We start from the raw sequence: 27794 nt of genomic DNA, 5'->3' as shown, positions 1-27794 counted from the left end.
TTAAAGGTTAGAAAACAAAGTCCTGGACCACCAAAAATACTGTATGGCTCTGAGAAGTTGTGTACCTTTCACAGATGAAAGGATTTCTAGTTTGCAGGAAACAAAGCTGAGATTTGAAATGCCAGTTTCTCATTTACCAAACAAGAACATACTATGTGTTCTTTATTAATATGGTGGATTCAGCTCACACAGGCCTTTGGTCTGGGGGCGGTGAATCGTCTCTGTATTTCTCTGACTTGCCGCGTCCTCTGCCCCCACATGCCACCACAGTTTTCGGAAGAGCAGCGCTTTAATGATTTCCTGAAAACCCTTCGAGAGAAAGTGGAAATTAAACAATTAAATCACTTCTGGGAAATTGTCGTTCAAGGTAAGATGTCATTTGTCATTTTCTCCAAATATTTATGCTGTTTTTTCTAAATGTAAATTTTGTTATGTGACACGTGGTGACCTGAGGGCTTTCCATGTGGATTTAGAAGATGCTCAGGATTCAGTGAACTAAAAATCTTGCTTAAAAAGCATAAATACAAAGAATGAATAGTAAGTAAACATATCCCACCTTAGACTTCTTGTGCAGCGTGACCTATTTCCAAGATTGTGCCTTTCTATTTGTTGAAGGAAGCCATGTGCACAGACAATGCCCCTTTTCTCGTATTCTTAGCCCTTCTCAGGCCTGCTGGATCCACAGTGATTTCATTGACCTCGCCCATACTTTGCCCTCCTGCTACCTTTCATTGCCGTGTTCTTAAACTCTTCCTATCAGCAGACCAGTCTTCACCAAAGCCACTCAGGTCCTCACTGATTTAAAGTGACTGATGCAAATACAACCTAGAAAGCAAGCAGCATACACTGTTCCAGCTTTAGTGTTGGTGTTTGATTTCCTCCATGCCCTTTGCCCATGTTTTTACAACTTGATCTTCTTTCAGAACCCAAATATAAAATATTATCTGTTTAAAATACATATCATAAAAACAATGATTGAAAAGTATGAAACTCTTCACTTGAAGTAGAGCCCCACAATTAGTTTCAACCTCTTTCTGTGCAATTTCTGCATAAAGGAGTTAGTTACATACCTATCTATCCAGCTTCCAAAAGACAGCTTTTCATCACAGGCAACCATTTCCCTGACAGTTAATTTTTCAACCCTTTAGCTTCTACACTGGGGAGCAAAAGTAATTAGAATAGGTTGGTGAGTGGGGCTTACTCAAATCACTTGTGTGTCTCTGCTTACTGCCAACCTAGTAGATGAAAGAGGTTGGTTTTAGTATTTATTGATTGCCTCGAGCATATTGTTTGCTGAAAAGAAACTTACAGAACATACACAAGATACATATTTTCTGAGAGCTTATATACTACTGAGAGAATACACATGACCTGTGCCATTTCTAGGTACAAATGGATGTGCTTTTTTGAAAGTATATTATGTATCAGCCATTTGAGGCAGAAGAAAATCTTAGGAAGAATACTAAAGGGTAGATTTTCTATCCTTGATGTGCTGTCACTGAGCTAAAATTGGTGTACTGTGCTAAATGATAGTCATGGCCATCGTAAAAGCATGTTTCCTCCAACCTTAGGCCTCTTGCCATTCCGTCAATAGCCATGACACTACTAGAAGTCCAAGTGCGCAGATGCCCATATAGGGTACCTGATGCTTATTGGCCAAAATACATAGTCACTCAATGACTATTTATTTACTGAGCTTCTGCTATTACTATGTTGAGGGAGTATAAAGGTTAAAAAAAAAAAAAAAAACCTAGTCCCTGCCCTAAAGAAAAGTATAGTCCTCTAGGAGAGAGAAAGTAGGTACACAAGATAAGATAGGATGAGAGCCATTTCAAAGGGATAAACAGAGTGATCTGAGAATTGTAACAGAGAGATGCAGTCAAGCAAGGTTTCATGTGGCTGGTAGCATTTGAGATGTGGCCTTATTTTTACATAAGGAAAAATAGGAGAAAGGATAATGTAAGATGGAACAATGTGAATTAAATATCTTTATAGTTTCATATTTCTTATAGAGAAGACTATTTCTATAGTTTTAAAAAAATCTCTGGTACAGAGATAGGAAGGGGAGGTGGGTACAAATGAAGTTAGGATTGAGACTGATTCTTTGTGCTTGGATTTCACTCTGTGAATTACTTTTTAGATGGAATTACTCTTATCACCAAAGATGAAGCCTCTGGAAGCTCCGTCACTGCTGAGGAAGCTGAAAAGGTATTGAGGAGTAACTCCCTATTCTTAGATGAATTACTGCAATGGATGTTATTTTCTTGATGCCCATCTTCCTGATGAAGTTAAATTTTAAGGGTAACTAAACTAGCATGCCCATTCATTATTTGGCCAGTAGGGAGATGGCTCAACCACAGCAGCAGCATGGGAGAAATTATAATCTCAGGTTTCCATAAGCTATGGTAATGTTTCTAGAACCCACCTGTAATCGCAGCTTCATTAGTTCTAGAGGCACTGAAGTCCATGGTGCACTCCAGACCTAGCCTGGACCCTGGTAAAGGCTATGAAATTCATGTAGTCCAGTGATTCTCACCCTGGCCATGTATTAAGTCACTTGGGAGCAATTTTTAAAAAAATACTGATAACAAGGCCCTAGCCCCAGAGATTCCCTGAGTGAGATGGGACCTAGGATTGGTTTCGAGTTTTTAAAGCCTCTCGGGTGATTTTAATGTGCAGTGAAGTAGAGAAACAACAGTATTCCAGAGTAAGGACACCTAGTCAAGACCTCATCTACACAGACCCCATGAGTGTTATATTGACACATAGTTAGACCAACGTCTTCCTGTTTGGTGTACAAGTATTGACTCTGCTTCAGCCATGGGTCAAATACGTGTGGCTATTTAGCTCAGTAATCTTTCATTATTCCCCAAGTTTATGATGAAATTTTAATGAAGTTGATTGAGTAGCTTGAAAGTACATGATTACATTCAGCTTCAGTCACAGTGGCTGCTCGATCCCATGCTGCAAGCACACCTCCTGGCACGGCGGCTGGCAGTTGCGTGCTGCGCCTCTGCTGGGTGGGAAGATGCACCTCGCCTTCCAGGAATTCAGGCGATCAGTTACAAGGTAGCAATGGAGACTCAAAAAAAACTAAACATGCTAAGGAAGAGCTTGGTCTGGGACTGGCTAGGGGAATGGCAGGAACAAGGCTGCAAAGTTATCTTATGGCTAAATTCAGGCCAAATTTTAAAAATGCCTTGAGTTTTCAACTCATTGAAGGCATTTGGCAGAAACCATAGCATTGTTTGGAAGAGAATTAGTCAGAATATACAAGAATTTTTATTAAGCACTTTGCCTAGCAAAGGCATTTTGTTAAAGAATAGGTATGGTCCCTGCTTTCAGGAAGTAGGGTCCTGGAATTTTAGAAGCATACTCTTGAGATGCTGATGATCATCTTAGAAGGGGTGCCACAGTGTCTGTGCCCTCTTTTGCCGCAGTCAATACTGTGAGTATGTCGGTACTCAAGATTATATTGTTGAAATGCTTGGTTTTATTTCTATTTGTTACTTTTACAATGGCATGGTTGTATTTCCCCCTTAAACTGCCATGTATCATTCAGGGCTCTCCAGAAAGACTGAACCAATAGAGAGAGAAGGAGGGAGAGAATCAGAATGCATACACACATGGGGTTTAGGGGGGATTGGTTTATTTTAAGGAACTGGCTCACACAGTTGTGGGGACTTGGCAAATCTAAAATCATAGGCAGGCCAACAAGCTGGAATCTCAGGCAGGATTTCTGTGTTACAGTCTTGGGGCAGAAATCCTTCAGCTGATTGGATGAGGCCTACCAACATTATTGTGGGTAATCTAGTCAGCTGACTGTAAATGTCACGCCTGCAAAATGCCATCAGAGCAACGTCTAGTATTTGACATAACAACTGGACACCATAGCCTAGCCAAGTTGACACATGAAATTAACCATCACATAGGTTGAAAGCATATCAATCAGTTTTTCTTAAACAAGTAAAATAAGTAATTAATTTTAATCATTACATTAAAAATATCTATTATTTAGGTGAGAGTTGAGTACATACTACTGTTTTTGGAGGAAGAGGCACACACTGATCTGATAAAAGTGGTTCTTCTTCTCAGCAGTGCATCTTAACCGAAGGTGTGACAGCTAAGTGAACCTAGAATATTAGAAAGGAAAGAACTCTAAGAAGGGGTGATGTGCTTCTTGCAAATTGTCTGAGGCTTGTTCTCTATTGCAAGTGTGATACCATCTTTGGAATTTAAGGGCAAAGAACCTAACCATCAGGAATTTTAATGTCTGATAAAAAGGCTGCAGAGAGGAATTTCAGTTAATGTTAGGTGTGGGTGATGTCCATAGACGATTCTAATATCAGCAGAACTTATTTCAGTTGGTTGTTGTTTAAGACATCTCTGAAAACATCACCATCTTTGAATAGGGAGAAAACAGTAAACATGGTAGAGCCAAGCCTGTTACTGCAGTTCAGCATCAGCATCCACATGCCACCATATCTTTTCCAGTATCACATGAACCCTTCATTTTGTTTTTCAGAGTGAAAACTTAATCTTTTGTATTAAAAAGGTTTTTAAATGGCACCTGTTGATTTTTGGAGCAAAGTGTAGAAAGGAGAGTGCACATGCACAAACAGATGATAATGGGGAGAATTACTGAGTGAGATTCTAGTGCCTGTTGGTTTTAATAGGGGAAACATGCTTCAGCTATTTCTCTTAGCCAACTTAGGAAAGTGTAATCACTTTGACCATGCATAGAAATATTCATTTACATTGCTTCCAAAGCCAGTGTTAAGATTAGTCACTTCCCAAATAATCAATTAAGGAAACGACTATAATCAGAGATGAACTGCAGTTCTCACAGTCTATTTAAGTTCTTTGAAGATATTTACCATAAATTATTTAAAGTTGGCAAGCTGTCAAATTATTCCTATTTAATGTTGGTGACTTGCAAGGAAATAATTAGCCAGGAATGCCCGTTTTAAATGAGAATTAAACCATAACTCTACACTTGCCCATCTTAAGGAGAGCCATTTCCCTCCTGTGTATTCTAGAAATGTGTGGATTTTATGGTTCTTTGAGAAATATAGGTAAGTCAACCCTGCTGTAGAAATAGAAAGTTCTACCATGACGTAAGTTTAGATAGCCACTTTTTTTTAAATTTACTCTTTATTTCATTGTGAAGTCTAGACATAAATATTTCCCCTCCTTTACATTCACTTTTATTGTCATTATAACCTGTCAATTCTTTCACTTCACATTTTCTGTTTCCAGTTGTTACTATTGGGCATGACGTTAATATTCGATGTTTGGAATAGTCTTTGTGTAGCTCTTGCGGGCCCTTCCCCCATCAGTTCATTCTTGAGGCATGGTTCTCTGGTAGGTAGGTGGCATGGCTATCCTGGCATATTCCAGGAGCCTCCAGAAGTCTTTGCCCCAGGCCACAGTCAGCAAGACCTGGACTTACAGAAAGTTCAAGATAGGCAGATAGGCTGATTCTTCATTTGAAGTGTATCTTCTTTATCAGGAAGGATCCAGTCCTTTTGCCCCTCTTTTTTTCTCTAGAGCTGCTTCTTGCTAACCTGTGTTAGGGTTAGAACAGTGGTCCTTAACCAGGAGTGATTTTGCTCCCCAGGAGACATTTGGCATTGTTAGGAACCTTCACTGGTTACAAGGGGCCTGCTATTGACCCACAGTGGGGAGAGGCCAGGGAAGTTAGGCAGTATCCTGTGGTCCAAGGACAGCCCCACAACAAAGAATTATCTGGCCCAAAGTGTTGATAATGATACTGTTCAGAAGAATTTAAACAAGCCAGCTTCTTAACTAATAAGACAGAGGAGATCAGCTTAAATTGTATAGAGTTTTACTCAGTTAGAAATAATTCTGGTGATCTCCTACCTAAGTTTTTATTTTTCAGACTGAAAGCTTTCAGGGGAGCCTAATAAATAAAATAGAAAGGTGACACCCCTCGGTTGATGGGCAGTAGGAGTGTCAGATGGAGATTAACCGTGCACAGGGGAGATGGAGGAACCCTTGGGACCTCAAAGAACAGAACATGAGCACATACTGATCTAGTTCAAACTCCTTATTTTATAGGTAAAGAAATGTAGGGCCCTGAAAAGTGAAGAGAGGTGTCTGAGATCTTGTAGTAAGTCTTGTGCCCAAACTCCTGTTCTAGAACTGACCCCAGTCCTCCATTCTTTTTACTCCATATTAAGAGCACAGAGGGGACAGGATTTATCCACATGACTTTGGAGTATTGTTTCTCATAGGATTCTGAGAGGCTGAGTTATGTCTAAATAGTTATTTGATACAAGCTCTATGGAAAAAAAAAAATCATCTTCTTTGCAACTGTTTTCCTTGTAGCTGCCCTTATCTAGCCTTCTCTATTGTTGACATTTACTGATTCCCACCTTAGCATCGTAGATGCTCAGAGCTTAGTGATGTGGTCATTTTACAGACACAGTCTGGAAAGGTGAAGTTGACTTGCTCAGTGTCTCACAGCAAGTTTGTGGCTAGCAGAATCGACTAGAATCCACACCCCTGGGCTCCTGTAGTCATCTTTCCACCATGCCGTGGCGCCTCCTCTCCATGCCTCCACCTTAGAATGCCACCAACCATATCCTCATAGAGAAAAGATGCTCACGTTCCCTCTCCTAAGAGTATACCCACTGTTCTGTGTGCCTGTAACGGGTCTCCAAAGCCTTGTGAAAGATTATACAGTAAATTTAAGATAATTATTTCTTGAGAATGGTTTTCTCTAACTGCTGGCCCCTGTTGGACCCCATGATATTTTCCTTTGCTCTTTTCCACTTTCCTTTTCTGCCTTAAATCTCTGGTGTAGTTGTTCTTTATGCCAGTACAAGAAAAACAATAAGCAAAATATCGCAGTGTTACCTTATGTTTGTTTAGAGCGTGATACTTTCAAGATAAAATTTTTAAATTTTTATTCAAGTGGAACATGCAGACAGTAAATCCACAAATCATTAATGTGCAGCTTAATGAATTCTTACATATTCATATATCTGGGTACCCACCACCCATATTTATATAGAATGTTTGCATCACCCCAGCAGGCTTCCTGCTTCCCTTCTGTCTTGCCAATGGGTTTCAGCCCCAGGCCAGTTCGCTATGGATTCAGTGAGACTGAGGAATGACAATGGAACATTCCTGAGGTAAAGGGTTTATGAGCCAGCTTGTTCTCCCCGTGATAGGTTGAGCACTAGAATTACATCTGCATCCAGCAGTCTGCAGGTCTGTAATCCTCCTTCCTCTCGGCCTCCTCCCAGAGCGTTGGCAGAGCTCTTTATGTAGTGACTCAGTCAATAATAGCTTATTGCCTAGGGTGTGGAAGTATTAGCCTAGCAGTAGGCCAGTGACATCATTGAGTAGCTTAGGGCCAGGTGAGGATCCTGGCCTTAGGAACTTCCATTTTCCCCCCACCTTCCCATTCAGAAACCCCCTGTCCCTTTAGGTAACCACTATTCTGACATCTTTCACTTGAGAGTAGCTTTGCCTGTTCTTAACCTTTATATAGTTAGAATCATACCTTTTGTGATTCATTCATGATGTTAGAGTAGTTCATTCCTTATTATTATAGCTATGTAGTATTCCACTTTATGGTTATACTGCAATGATTCAGCTATTCTCCTGATGATGGGCATTTGATTGCTTCCAAACTTTGATAGTTGTGATTAAAAATGCAATGGATATTCTTGTATATACATTTGGTGGATATATATCATATATATTGCTGGGACTGGAATATAAAACCTGTATTACCACAGAGCATTTTTGCTTACTTTATTTACTCTGAGACTCACTACAAGCCTATGAGATAGCAGGGTAAGTAGTAGTCATCCCATTTGATTTTTGAGGTAAATTAGCTATAGAAAAGTCCAGCAGCTTGTCCAGGTTACTGAGGAACTGACAGAGCTAAGGTCATGGTTCTGTTCTCCCACACTAGGCTGCAGGCTTTTCTCTGCTGTATCACCTTCATAGTGTTAACTAAGCTATGAGTGGTATTAAACCCAGATGTGTGTCATTTTAGACAAAATACCTGTGAACAAACCTTGGTTCTTCCTGATTCTTTTATACATCTGCATCATGGATGCTTCCTTGGATTCACCTGATGGGAACTGTGTGTTTTTAGTCTGGGGACTGATAAGGGTCCGGGCACAAGCTTGTTAGTTTTTTAGTCTTATGGAAGAATTTGGCTGCAAGTTTCTATACAGAGGTTATTGACTCCATTTCTCTGCTTGTGGCCAGGATTGTATTTCAGTGCACTTGGAAAGTGGTAGTTTATTCATTTCATAAAGATCTCCAAGTAAGGAGGTGTGGATAAAGTGAAGGCTCCTGTGGCCAGGATTCTCACCTGGCCCTGGTTGGCTAGCTCACTACACACTTGTGGGCAATAGGTCGTTATTGATTCTATATAAAGAACTCTGCCCAGTGCTCTGGGCTACATGGTGGCACAGCTGCGAGGCTGCAGGAGAGCAGAGGCTGGAGTGGTGGAAGCGCCAAGGACAGAGACTGAAATTGCTGTGGGGGCAGAGAGGCCCGAGGCAGAGACCGGCTTGCAGCATGCCGACTCGCTCTGAGTGGACGGGATTCCAGTGACGGACTGACCATCCACCGTGGGAATAAAGTTGTGTATAAACCCTTTCACCCCAAGAACGTTCTACTGTTGTTTCTTTGGTCTTGTTGAATCCATAGTGAACTTATTCAGGGCTGAAACCTATTGGCAAGGCAGGAGGCTCTTTCTTGGTAACCCCAAGTAAATGATGGTGGCTTGAGGAAGGAGGGGTATGTCATATAGGTGTCCTTTCTATTTATCCTTTACTTTTTCAGCATATCACAGAAGGAAGAGGACAAGAAGAGATGTGAGCTGACTCCTCCTCTATTCTGTGCTCAGAGCACCAGTGGCTTCTATCAGGAAAGCAGGCCAATCACTGAATTCTCTGCTCTGTCTCTAGCTTCCTTGTCACACAGCACAGCCTGGAAATTACTTGCATCTAAAACCTCTGATGATGATGAGTGATATATGTAAAAGGTCAGCTTTACCCTGGGCTTTGGGAAGCATAATGGACAGCAGCCCAGATTTTAGCCGTAATATGCTTACCCAGGACATGAGGCAGATCTATCAGGAAAAGCAGTTGCAGAGTTTAGCACTTGCCGAAATGAGTTTGTTTGCTGCCACTCCTCTGTTCCCAGGAACTTGGCCTCATCTCAGGGGTGTGCCAGTTGTGTTTAACTTTAAGTACCATGGTCATGCTGTGCAGGTAGTCCTTTCCTAATCTATCCTGTACTTGGAGTGTGAAAGGGCCTTTGCAGGTGAGGAGGGAATGGGGTTTGGAGCTGCTAGAGTCTGTCTGCCAAAAAACATGAGGGATTTTCTAGCTTCATCAGTAAGTACCTGCCATGTAGCAGGCTGCTAAGGGGTGATAAAAGGTGTAGTAGACTACAGAGCCACAGAGCCCAGGCAGTTTGTGTTTGGAAAGTGCCGGTTGCTTATGGTGCCACAGAGGTTTATGGCAAAACACAGCTCTACTTTTATTCTCCCCACCCCATTTGGGTAAGTGTTATCCCTTGCTATATATTCCTGATGTAGGGAAAATCATGTGGGAGTTAATGATAACGAGCAGGAGAGGGAGGAATGAAAGTCACCGTCACTTAGCTCACACTTGCCCCATGCACACTGACCCAGGGAGTGCTGCCCCACTCCCACCTCTCTTAAAAACACTCCTGCAGGCTTGGCCCTGCTGCCATTTTAAGTACTTAGGATACCAAAAGATCGCCTTGTGCTGTTAGGACAGCTAAGTGGTTGATAAAACCTAGCTCTTAGATGCAGGTACCGTATGCCTTGGAGGAGGTCTGGACTGCTCTCTCTTAGCGGGACAAGATTGGGAGCAGGGGTATTCGAATAATTTTCAAAGGCACTCACTACTCTTTAAAAATTTGAGTTTCATTCCTAGAGCCTTATTGTCTTCTATTCAGGGCCTTTGCTTTTCTATGTATCTGCTTTTTAGAAGCTCCAGGTCTAGCACACTGATGCTGAAGCCTTTGCTAGAAGTTTCCTCTTCCACTTTACTGTTCTTAAATGATTTTTCTTTTTTTTATTGAAATATAGTTGATATACTACTATATTATATTGATTTCAGATGTATGGCATAGTGATTCAATAATTATATACATTACTAAATGCTCTCCATGGTAAGTGTAGTTTTCAAATTATTTCTAACACAAATTGAAGGATTTACAGACAAGAAATTGAACAACCTCCCAAGCTCACCTATTTTCATGTTTCAGATCATTTACAAGAAGCCCTTCCTTTTACCTCTTTTATCCTAAATGGAGCTCAGGAATAGGTGGTTATAAGCTTTAAATCTACACAGTTGATTTTTATGCTCCCTTCAAAAGAGACCAGGACATACCTCTTTGGGGAGTTTGGTTATTTTCTCAACCCTAATGAGCTTATACAGCCCTTGTGGAAGCCAAAATGGGGATATCGGGCGTCCTCAGTGCCTGACATGACACCTTCTACATGGTCACTGCCTTGGCGTGAGCCACTTCATTCCCTGCCTCTTCACAAGAGCTTCTGGCGCCTGGTTAGCATGAAGCATTCACCCTCAGAATTGGTGCTGTCACCCAGAGCCCAGTGGAGGAGAGTCTGTCGAGGTGGTGTTTCCTTTGGGCCATTTGCCGTGAGGCTTTGCTAAAGCAAGTCATCTTGACTGTGGCAACGCTAGCAGTCTGTTCCCTCTGTCAAAAGAGGCAAAAATGTCATTTGGTTTCGTGCCTGACTTTCTATTCACAGTTTCTGGCCCCTAAAGACAATCCAAATGAAGATGCAGCAGCTGTATTTGAAGAAGGTGGTGACATAGATGATTTAGTAAGTATTTTTAATACATACCAGGTGTTCTAATGATTGAATTCACATGAACTGTAAATATAGTCTCAGAGGCTGCTTATCACAGACTTGTTTCTTATTTGTGTTTTAATTTCTCACACACCAGAAGCTCCCTATGTTATTTATTGCCATTATATAAATTTAACCAGATAGGTAATTTCATAATGGAAATTCCTGTGCTCTGTGGTCTCAGTTCATTCAGTTTAATCCTCTCCTTTGAAGGACTAAAAAGGAGCCGGTGAGGCTATTCCTTTAGTAGCAAAATGTCATAATTTACTGAAATTGCTCTCAACCAAAATAAGCAATACAACCTGCAATTTGTGTGGGTTGACAAAAACAGCCTTTAAAAAAACCTAATTCTTAAATGTTCTCCATTAACTTAATGTAAACAAAATAGGCTGGTGGGCATTTGGGGATTTCTGGACCTCATCACACTGTGGCTGGACACATGGGAGGCACTGGGAGTCTCGGCCGCAGTGTTCTGCAGCCGTCTTCCACACTTCCTGCTGCTAAGCCGCACATGGCAGCTGTCTAGTAAAAACTTGCAGCCTTTTCATGGAGAAATTCTCAGTACTATAATGAGGACATACTTGGTGTTTAACTCCTAAAATAGTTAACAGTAAGTGTGCAAGTCCATGCATGCCACCGGTGAAGGGAGCCCTTGACATGAAACTCTCTTACCAGAGATGCAGTGGTCTGGAGTTGGCCTGATTCCTCTCTAAATATGTTGTTCTTGTTCAGGTGGACTTGATATAGGTCACAGATGTGTGGGGAATCTAAGAGTCGCCACTGCTTTCGTGCTGGGAGTTCTATACAGAACCACCTGGAGGAGGCCGTTCAGGGGGACCCGGAGGCTCTGGAGGTGAACCCTGCAGATCGTGTGAGAATGAATCTCCTAAGTCTCTGTGGAATGAGTATCTGCATATATATAAGGGATAATTTAGACCCCATACAAGTTTATAAAAAGTCATCGTTTATTTCTGATTGGTGTATTGTTTGTTTTTCGGTCTTACTGATCTCACCACAAAGCATATTATGCCTGTGCTTTGGAGTTTCTGGAAAATAGATTTCATCCTGACCTGGTGTATGGGGGAGGACTGCAGCCATCCTGAAGTTCTCATCCAAAACTATGGCACGTTGTTGGTGAGTTTCTCAGGTCCCCCAGGAGGGTGCAGTCCATTCTCTGGTCCTCCAGCGGCAGTCAGAGCTTTTCAGACCAACCATGCTCATCAAACCTGGCACTTTTTTACCAACAGAAAGGTGGGTTGGGAAAATCCTGGGTGAGGGCTGACTTGTTACTCAGTGTAAGCCCTTTAGTCGCCGCATTACTTTGGCTGTGTATCTAGGTGGGTTTCCCTAAGCAGGCCGGGAGCTCAGTTTCCCTGCATAGCCGCTGTAGGCAGTGAGCTCCGGTGGTGAGCTCATGGAGAAAAGATGTCCTTTTGGCCCAGCCTCTGACATACCAGTGAACCCCAAAGAAAACAAAAACAACTGAGAAATTCAGCACCAGTAGTTGGGATTTTATCATTCCATTACTCTCTACTAGCAAGTCTCACCGAGAAAGTTTGAATACTCATGTCTTGTTTAGTTTCCCAGTCTTTCATATCTCTGCCTAAGTCTCTTTTCCTCTCTCTGGATATTTCCTTTCCTAAAATAAGACAATAGCAAGTTCTTCTGTGAGTTTTTGAGTCCTTCCTTGGTGCCATAAACTTCGTGGTTCCCAATTTCCCATGTCCTCAACTGTCCCCACATGAGGTCACTGATTCACTTGTGCAGATGTCAGAGGTGTAAAGCCTTGCTCTTGTGGATTGGTGCTCATACTAATTGTGTGCAAGGGGATTCTTCAGGGCTATGCAGAGAAGGAAAGGCCCTGTGTGCATAGGCTGAAGGTGGAGCTCCATGACAGGACAGCCTTCAGTCAGCTGATGTGAGGAACGAGTGGGTTGCTGTGGGGCTCGGGACAGGCCGTCCATGTGCACTTGAGTCAGACTTGGCGTAGGTACCCACGTAAAGCAGCTCCAATGGAGGATGCCGCATCTTACTGTCTGGTTGGATAGTTAAAGCCGAGGGGATGTTTTTGACTTGGACAAAACTGAGACATCTCATAGACTCAAGGGGAAGATTTTGTTCTTTAAATTCTACGTTATTTTCATCAGATGCTCCTGGCTGTATGCATCAGTTCAATAAGTATGGGCTGATAAGCATCCCTTGTCTTTGGCAGTTTGGAGGCACCCCTCTGAGAAACGTCCTTCTGTCAAAGCAGGGAAAGTTTGAATCAAGTTGGTCCTTTCGATCTTTGGTACATTTTGATTTAGGTTGTGCATGGTGGGATTATTTGTGCTTCTCTTAGCCTAAATTATCGAATACCCGGAGTAGTAAATGTGTTTTACAGGCTAGGGGGAGAAAGGACTAAATCGGCCGTGTACTTTCTAAGTCCATCTCCTGTAGGCACCATCCGTGTCCAGTGAGCCTTGGCCAGAGCATGCTGTTTTCAGGAAGGGCATCATGTTTTGGATGAACACACCAAGCCCATCTCCCACCACCTGGGTCCTGGGTGAGCAGCAAGCAGTTCACCATCAGCCAGCCACGGGTAGTCCTCAGAAGCCTGTAGTCCTGCAGGCGGTAGGCTCTTATGCAAACGGAGTGTCATGGCCATCATCCCTGTCACCTCTGGTCTTATGTATTGACTGAGGAGGTAAAGGTGAAGGAGCAGGACTCCCCCAGTCACAACCCAAATGCCCCCTCGAGAGTACGTGCTGTTCCCCCGCCCCCCATAAAGAACCACTGTTGTCAGTGGTGGAATTTGAGCCTTTGCCAGTTATGTATAAATTTAGAATCTTGAAAAGTTCTTTGGAAATCCATGTTGGGGATAGGCAGTTTTTTAACTAATCTAGGGTGGTTTGAAAATAAATGGAAACATATATACTCCTGTTATATATATGTACAGTGCCAATGGCTGGCTTTGCAGCTGATTTTAATTGAGGCAACAGATAATTTGGTCCGCTGTCTCCTTTTGGTCTCATTTTGTATTGTCCCCTTTCTTCCCAGGCATTCTAGCTTCAGAACACTAGCTGGTAGTTCATTCAGAGCAGGTGCCCTGAGGGGTCACAGTGTGGTTTGGGGAAAGAATGCTAGGCTAGCCCAGATCCTGAATTTGGATTCTGCCTCTGATGTTTTGACCTGTTCCCTGCCTCCTAGGCTTCTTAAGGAAGAACATCCACAGGGAAGGACTTTGTAAACTATAAAATGCTGTATACAAGTAAAAGCATTGTGGCATTACGGAAACTCAAAATGGGGCACATGGGCAGAACTTTCTAATAGGTCTGCCTTTTGTCTTTATATGCGTCATTTCTTTTTGAACCTTGAGCATTCCAGTGCTGACTTTTGTGATTATCTGTTGCTATTGAACTTAGGTTATCTAGTTATTGCCTGAAAATTCAAGTTGCTATGTCATAAAGGTAGGGGTGAAGACGCAGGGTAGGTTTTGATGGCTTTGTAAGATAACCACGCATCCCATTTACTTAGGAGTTTTTGTCCTGGCATAATTTAGTGCCCTCTTTCACTCTGAAAAGTGTCCTTCTGATATGGATTATACATTATGTGATCATCCTAGGTTTTGACCATACTAAGGTAATGTCAAAACCAGAGTCCAAGGAATGGCCACATCCTGGCTTGTCGACCACCCCACTCCTTATAGCTCCCTGCTAGAGCTAAATACACAAGGGGCTGACAGTAAAATGGGAATCAGCATAGGAACTGCTCGGGGCTTCAGTTTATAGTCTCCATCATGCATCCAAATCTTGCCACCAGCCGGCTGCCAAGCCTGGGATGTAGCAGGAGCATCTTGTGGGGCCTGCTCAGAAAGAGTAGGCCTTGGCTTTCTTGCTTAGCATTACAGAGCAGAAAGTAGAAATGTATATGGAATTTAAAGCCTATTAGGTGTTTGACCCCTAATAAATATGGCCCAATCACATTGATAAGCCCTCCCTGTAGCAGGCGGGAGAATATTAGGAGGGTGGTGAGAAGAAGAGGCTTCCTCCGCCCCACATTTTCATCCCCATACGAATCAGTCTACTGACTTATGCAGGGGCTGAGAGTCCCCTGCGGAGATAGTGTTGGCTTTCTGTGCTCGTTGTAGAAAGGAAGGAAACACTGTTCTCCGTCTAAACATAACCCCAGACTAGACTTCCTTCTGTTCCTTAAGAGACATAATGGGCGAGTGCTTCAAAGCATCACCTGGACATTAGGGACTCCTAAGTTTATTAAATCCTAATGTCAGTAGCATTTAACAGCTGTGTGGCATTAGCAAGTCCGTTATCCTCTGTAAGCAACAGAATAATTAATATATTATACATTTCTAATAATCTAATGCAATATGCTATATTTATATAATCTATATTATACATACAATGTACACTGTCATTATATTATGTGTTATGTTCTCTCTGGGCAGGATGGCCTGGGAGAAGACGGGGCCTTCTCAGTCAGAGAGAGTTGCGAAGGCTCTGAAGGAGCTGGAGCTGCCCAGGGCATAAACAAAGCAACCCAGACACTCACCCATTCTCAGCCCCACAGGTCACATTTTCCAGGCGCACCTGCCTTTGGGCTGCAGCACCATGAGGGAGTGAAGGGCCCCAACTAGGGGTCTGAGGGTCCTGGGAGACCTCCCCTGTTGTGTCTGAGCTTGGGGGAGTCCCTGAGTTTCTCTGAGCCCTTTTCACTTTCTGCATGCTGGGTATATGGCAGCTGTAAGTGCTGCAAACCAGGACATGCTTCAAGAAGGGCAAGGGTGCAACAGGCTGCCCACGGGGAATCCCTTCATTTCTGGGTTGTATGGATTCCTTATGGTTTAAACCTAGGAATTGGTCAAATGGAGATGGCAGTAAACTGCTCCTCATTACGTCACAGTATAGACCCATGCCTCTAGGCCTTGATTTTATGGCCCAAATCAAGTATCTGTGCAACTCCCTTTCCAGAAGTAAGAACGACAGTGCCTTTATGCTTGGAAGTAACTGCAGACAGCAGCCTGGCCAGGAAGGCACAGAAGTAGCACGTGTGACCCATTTGTCATCCCGTAATTTAAAAAACTGCATTCTAAGCTCTTGGGTTTGAGTTGGATTAAATGTGGGAAGTTGGGACAAGATCAAACATACTGTGAAAGATGGATGCATGTTCCATGTAGCCACATGGCTTTTGTTAATTTCACAAGATAATGTGTCTGTTACTATGTGTTAAGATTTTTTATTCCTGGTGTAGGTATCTCCAGGGGTTATGAAGACAGGAAAGTGATTCTTCTCCTCTGCTGGTCCACCTGCTTGGATTAGAAACAGTCTTGCCCAGAGGCAAAGGGAAGGACATGGTGAATCTGGCACATCTAGACAGTCTTCCATAAGGTCTGCATGCCTCTATCCCTGCCCTAGCAAGAATAGAAGGTTGAAAATATATTCCATTTCTTATCAGTTTGCATTGACAGAAGTTGGCAGAGGGTGGCGGGAAAGGGAGTCCTAGGGCATTTCTGATGCCAGGTGGTGTAATACCTCAGCCTCACTGCGAATGTCTGGAAGGGTTGAGAATAGCCAGCAGAAGCTGCCCTGCGTCTCACCTGTCATTTCTGCAGCGTTAGCAACCCCAGGAACCATCTTTGTCAACATTGATTTCTGTGCTCTGTGTCCCAGTGTTTGCCAGATGAGATGATAGAGTAGAACATACTTCGGAGAAGATTGGAGGCTGTCTTGGCCTAGACAAAGAGCTTAGGGATGAGATCTATGCAAAGCAATAAAGAAATACCAGTCCATTCCTGACTCTTTACTAGAAGGGGCAAAATAACCCCAAACTGGTGTGTCTATGGCTTGAGGGCTTCACAACTGGACAGAACTGAGATGCTTCAGTGCCAGCTGTGCCTGCCCCTCTCTGCCTGCGTGCTGTGGGCCCTGGGTGGTGAGAGGAAGGTGGCCTCAGGCCATTTGGAACTCTACGCTCTCCACTGGTGAGTTGTCCTAAGCTGATGGTAGGGACAGAGCTTAAAACAGAAAAGGGGCTAGAGTTCTTGGTGTTCTTCAAAGTATTGGGAAGCAACACTCTCGTTTTCATCATCCACTTAAAGCAAACCATGGGCATTGTTTTGATCATTATTCACAAGGTTTGACCAGACATGACTTCTCACTGTTCTCACACATCAAATACAGTCGCAAAAGTTGGAGACCGCTGTGGTTATCTAAAAGGATGTACGTAGACTCCAAAAACAATTTGGGAAAAAGTTTTACTTACTAGCAGCATAAATATATTTTGGCATAAATGACTTGTTATTATTTCAAAGGGGTCTGGTTTTGTTCTCTGTGCAGGAGGAGGCTTCTGGGGCTTGTGGTTATGTGCACAGATCTGTGGACTCATGTCCCTGGAGATAAAGACCCACCATCCATCCTCCTTTCCATTCATTCTGGGCAAACAAGGCAGCAGAGTGACAGCATGATCTCCAGAGAACCCAGAAACCTGATGGGTCCAGCAGTCCATTTCACAGGCTCTTTTCAAATACAGTATTTCTTCAAGCCCCAAATACCATTATGTTAAGAAAGGGGGAAAAAAGCCAGTGGCCATTTTAGTTTGCATCCAATTTTTTAAATGTTAGAATGTCACAAAATATGGTCCCAGGAGTGGTAAAATAAAGTGCCCATCTCTTGCTCTCCTCCCTGATGTCATGGCTTGGATGGGAACGTTGCCATCAGAGAAACAGTCTGGAGAACTTTAGGCTGTCAGTAATGGGAATGCACTACAACGCTCCAGAAAGGGGAGGCTGTATTTTCTCTGCATACACGAAGTCTGATACAGGCAACTATTGGTGATTCCACAGTTCAATAGAGTCCTGATGGGTGAAGGCCTTTTCCTCATCTTGTTCCATTCAGAGCAGGAAAGCAGGTGGGAAGGGCAGCACCAGCCGGCTGCCTCTTTATCAGGAAGAACAGGGAGGTCCCAGTACAGCAGACTTTGGGGACAGAATTGGTAGCAAGGCAGGCTAGGAATGTGAGGATTTTTATTTCTGCCATCCTAGTTGAGACAATTCAGGGAGAAGCAAGGAGAGAATGTATATTCGGTCAGCCAGTTGACAGTTTGTCATCCGGTTCCTTTGCTTTTAACCATAAAAATGCAGAGAAGTTGCCTCATGCCTCACCCTTCTAGACATCTATGTGCTGATTGTATATGCTGGATAATTTGCCTTGGGATATAAAACCAGCTTATTGAAATAACACTTACTACAGAGCCAATGTCAGTAAACTTCCACACCCCAGCCCTCCTGTTCACCCGTTCCCCTACATCGTGGGTCATAGCCAGACATTCTGCAGAAACCTGGATGAAGCCAAACAGTTCCTGCCACCTGTCATAATGTCAGGCCTCCCAGATCTCCGTACCCAGGGCCTGACATGCAGTGCCCTCCCAGCCTTCATTCTCCCTACACCCCAGCTTCGGTGGCTGCCTTGAGGAAGTGCAGTCATCCCTCCCGTTCTGGCTGCTGGCCCAGGGCAGGCAGTGGGGCTGAAAGTGCACAGAGCAAGGAGTGCAGATGTGGGCTTTCAGCCCAGTGACCCAGGGCTGCATTTGTCTGCAGAGGCCATGCTCTTTGGTGATTCCCCAAGTCTTTCCCTATCACACTTCTCCTATTGGAAACCTGTTTTTTTTCCCCCACCAAATAGCATGAAAAATCAGTGCCCAGCCTAGAATCAGACTGCCTACATTTCAGATCCTGCCTCTACTGTTTCTTGGCTCTGTGACCATCACCAAGTTACTCAACCATTTTGGGCACTGGTTTCCACAACTGTCAAATGGTTTATGTTAATAGCACCTAGCTACCAGAGTTGTCAGGATGAGTGAGGATGACCCACAGAAAATGCTTGTACATAATACAAGTACAGTAAATATTTCTCCTTCTCAGCCTCTCCAATTCTATATTTCTTCCTCCTCTACATCAGCTCCAGTCTGGCTTTAAAATGCCCTGTTCTGTCTTCTGTGAATGGACACCCTAGCTCTGTGTGGATCAGCAAATCAGTAACAACACTCAGAGAGACACTCCCTCTCTGTTCTTAACTTGCTCTGTGCATCACTTCAAATAGGCCGCTCTTTCCTGCAGAATGGACAGCTGCCTCAGGATGTTGGAGCAGAAGATGAGGAACGGGAAGCCCTCTGGGAGAAAACTCAAGCAGTTTGAGTTCTAGATGCACAGAGATGTGTTTGCTGTGTGAATCTGGTGTTTCAAATCTTAGACCCTCAGCTGGTTGGTCACATTGCAGCATGTCACTTCACCTGGTTCTGTGGTTTAAAGATTTCCCTTTTTCCAACTCCCTGAACCTGAATCCTCCAACAACATCAGGGTTTAGATGGCTTTTCTGGGCTACTTTGATGAGTGTCCTAATAGAGGTTTAGTTACCACATAAATTGTCATGCAGCCCCTGACAAAGGGAGGCAGGGGAGTACAAACTGTTATTAATAGTCAAGCCAAGAAGACACTTAAAAGTTTCAGGACTGAAGGGTATAGTGTCTGTGTGTGTATGTTGTGTGTGACACATGTAGAGGGGCAAAAACTTTCTTGACTTCACAGTCATAATATACATGCACATACAGACACTAACATACATGTACACTCATCATACCCACAAGGCATAACCCAGTTAGCAGTGTGCACACATACCTGTACATGTTCCCTTGCTGGGCCACTGCATTCATTTCTGAGGGCATCTTTTAAAAGGAACCAGTCAAGATTAGATTAAAGGTGGCATGAAAGGTGAGACAGAGACCTCCTAAAACCACTTATAATACAAAAATATAATTTAATATAACTAATCCTGAAAAAGCAACAGGAAAGAAGGCTGCACCAGACTGCATACACCTGGAGAAAAGAGCAGACCTCATGGAACAGGGTAACGTACCAAAGCTGTGACCCAGCAGGGCCCAAGCCCTTCCCCTACCCCAGCTCACTGCAGGAGGAAGAGAAACAGCAGGGAGGAACTGGCGGCCTGGGACTGCTGAACACAGGCCTGGAGATCTGCTCTGGGAGCACGAACCTACACTGCATGGTGCTCTGGTGATTTAGTGCAGTTGGAAAGCTAAGACAGGCGGAATACCTAGAGAGATGGAGATTACAGCTGCTTGTGGAAAACAGGGATTCATATCCAGCTGATCTGGGTGGGCAGTCTGAGAGACTTCCTAAAAGCGAGAGGGCTGCTAAAGGGGCAAGGATTGCACAGAGCTTACTGCTCAGGAGAAAGGACAGGTAGACAAAACTGTCCAGGGGCGCTCTGCCCAGAAGGTTGGGAGCTTAAACGATCTTCAGGTGCTCTGACCCCCTGGTTCTCTACACAGCTTCAAGGCCCCCCACTGTGATATACAGCCTGCTGTGTCTTCCGGCTAGCATGCACCTGGCTCAGGCTCACACACCAGCAGCCCCTGCCCTGGCAGCAGACCAGGCAGAGGGAAGCCCTGCCTACAGCAGCTACAAACACAAAGCATAGAGTCTTACACCTGTGTGTTTGGCCCACTGGTTCTGGCAGTCAAGACAAGCATAGCATCTGGGAAGTAGGCACAGCTCTTTCCTCCCTCCAAGCACCAACACCGGTCCCCTGAAACCCCCCATATTGCTCCAAGGGGCTGAGCAGCTCCAGAGAGTAGAGCTTCTGGGCATTAGAGGGCACCACAGACAAATTATGAAGTGTCAAAGGAACCTGGTTCAAAGCAAAATTATGAATACACCTGAAAAAGAGTCAAATGAAATCGACCTCATGAATCTTCCTGAAAGAGACTTCAAAATAAAAATCATTAACATGCTCATGAAGGTACAGAGTTCAGGATGGATATCCAGTCCTTGAAGAACACAATGGAGGGTATTAAAAGCAGATTAGATACGGTGGAAGAGACAATAAATTTAATAAAAATTAGGGAAAAGGAATACAAAGAAGCTGAGGCACAGAGAGAAAAAAGGATGTCTAAGAATGAAAGAATACTGAAAGAACTGTGTGACCAATCCAAACAGAACAATATTCGTATTATAGGGGTACCAGAAGAAGAAGAGACAGAAAAAGAGATAGAAAGTGTCTTTGAGGAAGTAATTGCTGAAAACTTGCCAATATGGGGAAGGAGATAGTCTCTCAGGCCTTGGAGGTGCACAGAGCTCCCAACACAAGGGACCCAAGGAGGACAACACCAAGACATATAATAATTAAAATGGCAAAGATCACTTATAAGGACAGACTATTAAAAACAGCCATAGAGAGAAATAAGATCACATACAAATGAAAACCCATCAGGCTATCATCAGACTTCCCAGCAGAAACCTTACAGGCCAGAAGAGAATGGCATGATATATTTAAAGCAATGAAACAGAAGGGCCTTGAACCAAGAATATCCAGCAGGATTATCATTTAAATATGAAGGAGGGATTAAACAATTCCCAGACAAGCAAAAGCTGAGAGAATTCAGCTCCCACAAACCATCTATACAGTGTATTTTGAAGGGACTGATATAGATGGAAGTGTTCCTAAGGTTAAATAGCTGTCACCAGATGTAATAAAAACGGATAGACAGAGTACAGAATATGATACCTAATATATAAAGAATGAGGGAGGAAGAAAAGGAGGGGGAAAAAAAGAACCTTTAGATTGTGTTTGTAATAGCATACTAAGTGAGTTAAGTTACTCTTAGATAGTAAGGAAGTTACCCTTGAGCCTTTGGTAACCACAAATCTAAAGCCTGCAATGGCAATAAGTACATACCTATCTATAATCGCCCTAAATGTAAATGGACTGAATGCACCAATCAAAACACATAGAGTCACTGAGTGGATAAAAAAACAGTACCCAACTATATGCTGCCTACAAGACTCACTTCAAACCCAAAGAAATACACAGACTAAAAGTGAAGGGATGGAAAAAGGTATTTCATGCAACTAATAGGGAGAAAAAAGCAGGTGTTGCAGTACTTGTATCAGACAAAATAGACTTGAAAACAAAGTCACAAGAGACAAAGAAGGACATTACATAATGATAAAGGGATCAATCCAACAAGAGGATATAACCATTATAAATATGTATGCACCCAACATTAGAACAGATGGACCTAACACATCTACAGAACTCTACACCCAAAAGCAGCAGGATACACATTCTTTTCAAGTGCACATGGAACATTTTACAGAATAGACCACATACTAGGCCACAAAAAGAGCCTCAGTAAATTCAGAAAGATTGAAATTCTACCAACCAACTTCTCAGATCACAACAGTATAAAACTAGAAATAAATTGCACAAAGAAAACAAAAAGGCTCACAAACACGTGGAGGCTTAACAACATGCTCCTAAATAATCAATGAATCAATGACCAAATTAAAACAGAGATCAAGCAATACATGGAGACAAATGAAAACAACAGCACAATGCCCCAACTTCTGTGGGACACAGCAAAGGCGGTTCTAAGAGGGAAGTATATGCAATCCAGGCCTATTTAATGAAGGAAGAACAATCCCAAATGAATAGTCTAAATGCACAATTATTGAAACTGGAAAAAGAACAAATGAAGCCCAAAGTCAGCAGAAGGAAGGATATAATAAAAATTAGAGAAGAAATAAATAAAATTGAGAAGAATAAAACAATAGAAAAAATTAATGAAACCAAGAGCTGGTTCTTTGAGAAAATAAAAATAGATAAACCCCTAGCCAGACTTATAAAAAAAAAGAAAAGAATCTACACACATAAACAGAATCAGAAATGAGAAAGGGAAAATAATGATGGGTACCACAGAAATACAAAGAATTATGAGAGAATCTATATGCTAACAAACTGGATAACCTAGAGGAAATGGAGAATTTTCTAGAAAAATATAACCTTCCAAGACTGACCCAGGAAGAAACAGAAAATCTAAACAGACCAATTACCAGAAATTAAATAGAATCGATAATCAAAAAACTAGCCAAGAACAAAATACCTGGACTAGATGGATTCACTGCCAAATTTTATGAGACATTTAGAGAAGACATAATATTCAGTCTCCTAAAAGTTTTCCAAAAAATAGAAGAGGAGGGAATACTTCCAAACTCATTCTATGAAGCCAGCATCACTCTAATACCAAATCCAGGCAAAGACACCATAAAAAAAGAAAACTACAGACCAGTATCCCTGATGAACACAGATGCAAAAATGTTCAACAAAATATTACCAAACTGAATTCAAAAATACATGAAGAGGATCATACACCATGATCAAGTGGGATTCATCACAGGGATGCAAGAATGGTACAAATATTCTAAAATACATCAACATGATCCACCACATCAACAAAAAGGACAAAAACCACATGACCATCTCTATAGATGCTGAAAAAGCATTTGACAAAATTCAACATCCATTCATGATAAAAACTCTCAACAAAATGGGTATAGAGGGCAAGTACCTCAACATAATAAAGGCCATATATGACAAACCCACAGCCAACATCATACTTAACAGTGAGAAGCTGAAAGCTTTTCCTTTAAGATCAGGACAAGACAAGGATGCCCAAGGTCCTAGCCATGGCAATCAGACAACAAAAAGAAAGAAAAAGCATCCAGATTGGCAAGGAAGAAGTCAAACCGTCACTGTTTGCAGATGACATGATATTGTACATAAAAACCCTAAATAATTCACTCCAAAACTACTAGAACTAATATATGAATTCAGCAAAATTGCAGGATACAAAATTAATACACAGAAATCTGTTGTGTTCCTATACACTGACAATGAACTAGCAGAAAGAAATCAGGAAAACAATTCCATTCACAATTGCATCAAAAAGAATAAAATACCTAGGAATAAACCTAACCAAGGAAGTGAAAGACCTATACCCCAAAAACTACAAGACACTCCTAAGATAAATTAAAGAGGATACTAATAAATGGAAATTCATCCCATGCTCTTGGGTGGGAAGAATTAATATTGTCAAAATGGCCATCCTGCCTAAAGCAATCTACAGATTCAGTTCAAACCCTATCAAAATACCGACAGCATTCTTCAATGAACTGGAACAAATAGTTCTAAAATTCATATGGAACCACAAAAGACCCCAAATAGCCAAAGCAATCCTGAGAAGGAAGAATAAAGCACGGGGATCTCACTTCCCAACTTCAAGCTCTACTACAAAGCCACAGTAATCAAGACAATTTGGTACTGGCACAAGAACAGACCCATAGACCAGTGGAACAGAACAGAGAGTCCAGATATTAACCCAAGCATATATGGTCATTAATATACATAAAGGACCCATAGATATAGAATGGGGAAATGACAGCCTCTTCAACAGCTGGTGTTGGCAAAACTGGACAGCTACATGTAAGAGAGTGAAACTGGATCACTGCCTAACTCCATACACAAAAGTAAACTCGAAATGGATCAAAGACCTGAATGTAAGTCATGAGACCATGAAACTCTTAGAAGAAAATATAGGCAAAACTCTCTTGAATATAAGCATGAGCAACTTCTTCATGAACATATCTCCTGGGCAAGGGAAACAAAAGCAAAAATGAACAAGTGGGACTATATCAAGCTGAAAGGCTTCTGTACAGCAAAGGACACCATCATTAGAGCAAAAAGGCATACTATAGTATAGGAGAATATATTCATAAATGACAAATCCGATAAAGGGTTGACATCCAAAACATACAAAGAGCTCATGCACCTCAACAAACAAATAACCCAATTAAAAAATGGGCAGACATTTCTCTAAAGAAGAAATTCAGATAGCCAACAGGCACATGAAGAGATGCTCCACATCGCTAATCATCAGAGAAATGCTAAAACCACAATGAGATATTACTTCACACCAGTTGGGATGGCCAGCATCCAAAAGACAAACAACAACAAATGTTGGCGAGGATGTGGAGAAAGGGGAATCCTCCACTGCTGGTGGGAATGTAAACTACTTCAACCATTGTGGAAAGCAGTATGGAGGTTCCTCAAAATAGAAATACCATTTGACCCAGGAATTCCACTCCTAGAAACTTACCCTAAAAATGCAGGAGTCCAGTTTGAAAAAGATATATGCACCCCTGTGTTTATTGCAGCACTATTTACAATAGCCAAGAAATGGAAGCAACCTAAGTGTCCATCAGTAGATGAATGGATAAAGAAGAGGTGGTACATATACACAATGGAATACTACTCAGCCATAAGAAAAGGGCAAATCCTACCATTTGCAACAGTATTCATGGAGCTAGAGGGTGTTATGCTCAGTGAAATAAGCCAGGTGGAGAATGACAAGCATCAAATGATTTCACTCATCTGTTGAGTATAAGAACAAAAACTGAAGGAACAAAATAGTAGCAGACTCACAGAACCCAAGAGTGGACTAACAGTTACCAAAGGGAAAGGGCCTGGGGAGGATGAGTGGGAAGGGAGGGATAAGGGGGAAAGGGGGCATTTTGATTAGCACACAAAATGTTGGGGGGGTCACAGGGAAGGCAGTATAGCAACCACAGTGTTGTTCATGTAAGTGTATATTAATCATACCAAAAAATGTAAATATAAATAAATATAGGAAAGAATAAAAAAATAAAAGGAACCAGTCATACCTGCCTTACTCCAGTAGGACCTCATCTAACTAATTACATCAACAATGACTATTCCCAGGTAAAGTCCCATTCTGAAGTCCTGGGTGTTGCTTCAACGTAGTTTTGGGGGACAGGGGTGGACAATTCACCCCTTTACAGCCACTAAGATTGGCTATTATGCCTGCAGAGAATAAATGTATCAAGTTGGAAGAAAGAATGGCATGGTACGGAGAGGAGTAGGTGGAGTTGGACACACACTTGTGGGAGCAGGCCTTTGGAAGTGTGTTTTGCATCTGTCAGATACCTGGAACAGTAGCTAAAATGTAGAATGGATTCAAATCTAGTCCCTTTCTTTCTATAGATATAAAAATGAGTGTGCAGTTGCATGTTAGATGTTCTTACTCAGTGAGGAGGTAATGAATATGTGTCTTGTATGTGTGGAAAGGGTCAGACAGCTGAATCGTGAAGAAAGAATCTTTGTGTCTGCATTTATTCCGAATGGGAATGGGAAACTGCCAGGTATCCTGTGAATGTTAGCTGGCAGTATTGGTATGTTTGTGCCTTTTGTACTTTGAATCCTGAGTCCTTGCATGTTATGAGGAGAGAGGGTACATGGTCAGTATCTAGACCGAGGCATGGGGCCCTGTCCTTTTGTGTTTGTCCTTATAGGCAATAGGACACAGCAGTCTCACCAACACCTAGGCTACCAGGAAGGGTGCTTGTCTTGATACTCCAACTAACCCACAAGCAGTTCCACCTGTGCACCATTCCCTGACATATCCCAGTTTTCATCTGTAAAAGTCAATTACTTAATAAACATGCATGACCACCTGCTGTATCCAAAATACTGCTGGGACTCCAGAAGATAAGAATGGAGGAACACATTGCTAGTCCTCCTGAAGCTCACAAACAGCCAGGATCCATGAGGTGAGAAAGGCTGTAAGAGGGACCCAAGAAAACCTCAGGGGCGCTGAATGAAGAAGATTAATCTCAGTCTTGGTCACTGGGGATGCTTTCTTAAGTTGGCATTTAAGACAGACAACAAAATGAACAAGAATCTAATAGAAGGGCAGGAGCTTCGAAGAGGACAGCAGAGTTCCATCCTGCTCCAAGGAAGAGTAAGTGGTCTGGCAGGAGGGTGAGTGCGTGGTGGAAAATGGTGAGAGTCGGACTACAAAGTTGCATCATGGCAGTTATCGCGGGAAAAGGCCCACTTTTTTAAAATTTTGGTATCATTAATCTACAATTATGTAAAGAACATTATGTTTACTAGGTTCCCCCTTCACCAAGTCCCTCCCACATACCCCTTCACAGTCACTGTCCATCTGCGTAGTAAGATGCTGTAAAATCACTGCTTGTCTTCTCTGTGTTGTGCAGCCCTCCCCATGCCCCACACACACTGTACATGCTAATCGTAATGGAAAAGGCCCATTTTTGAAAAAAGAAATGTAATTATACTAGTATTCCAGCAAGGTTATTCTGGCAGCAATGTGTGGAGAGGATGCGGGGAGGGCCGCTTGGGAGTTGCTTTGGAGAGGAAACGAGAGTCCACACCACAGCAACCCCCGAGAAGCAGAGAGGAGGAGTGGCTGAGAGGCTGCCCCCGCTGACCGCTATTTGGTGGTCAGAACGGACTTCTCCCCTCCTCTCCGGGCCCTGCGAGTCTGGGAAGCCGAGGCCTAGTGTCAAGAGCGCGTGCCTGTCTGCCCCCTTCCGCACCCTTGCCAGACTGGTTTAGCTTGTTCCCCGGCCGGTTCCCTCTCCCCCTCACAGAGCATGTCCCCTGGCTGCTCACTGCCCCATGTTGGCACAACCACTCCTCTCCCTCCTGCCTCAGCCGTGTCCCTCTGACCTTCTGCCACCTACAGTCCATCGCCTCCTGTTTTCTGCGGCCTCCCGCAAAGCTCTTGTCTGTGTCACCGTGCCTGGGCCCCATGGAGCAGAATGACCACAGGGCAGCAGGCGGCTGGCCTCTGCACACATTGCAACTCCTGTCCCGTGCCTGTCCCCTGCCACCCATGAGGAGTTTGGTGAGAATCACGTAGGCTGCTCGGGGAGGCGTGAGGCAGGGCTACACATCCTGGCTCTGGGTGCAGTAGATCCGAACTGAGGAGATTTCAAAACTGACGCCACCTGCCACAGGCCCTACTAATTGAATCAGACTTCAGGAGCCAGGCATGGTAGTGTTTAAAGGTCCCCAGCTGAAAACGTGCAACCAAGGCTGGCCACCATCTCCTGATGTTTCCCTCTACGTGTCTGCCTGGAGGGCCACTGGCTGGAAGGCTGTGCAGTTGCTCTTCCCCGTGTAGCTTGGAGTTGAGTTCTTCTCATCTTGGGGCTGGA

At 43.0% G+C, this 27794-nt stretch overlaps 1 protein-coding gene across 2 annotated transcripts in view; it reads left to right on the top strand.

The window, feature by feature from the left end:
• XRCC5 (X-ray repair cross complementing 5) overlaps positions 1 to 11878 on the top strand; it is an 85337-nt gene extending 73459 nt beyond the window's left edge. For both annotated transcript variants that reach the window (XM_036916161.2, XM_036916170.2), the window contains 4 exons: positions 271 to 367; positions 2141 to 2208; positions 10802 to 10876; positions 11636 to 11878. In XM_036916161.2, the coding sequence (XP_036772056.2) occupies positions 271 to 367; positions 2141 to 2208; positions 10802 to 10876; positions 11636 to 11650 (255 nt within the window). In that variant the 3' untranslated portion in view covers positions 11651 to 11878. The remainder of the gene's footprint in view (positions 1 to 270; positions 368 to 2140; positions 2209 to 10801; positions 10877 to 11635) is intronic.
• The last annotated feature ends 15916 nt before the right edge of the window (positions 11879 to 27794 follow it).

This window comes from Manis pentadactyla, chromosome 6, assembly GCF_030020395.1.
Source record: "Manis pentadactyla isolate mManPen7 chromosome 6, mManPen7.hap1, whole genome shotgun sequence".
Lineage (NCBI taxonomy): Eukaryota > Metazoa > Chordata > Mammalia > Pholidota > Manidae > Manis > Manis pentadactyla.
The sequence above is the reverse complement of the archived record's forward strand: the minus strand, read 5'-3'. Positions and strand labels throughout refer to the sequence as shown.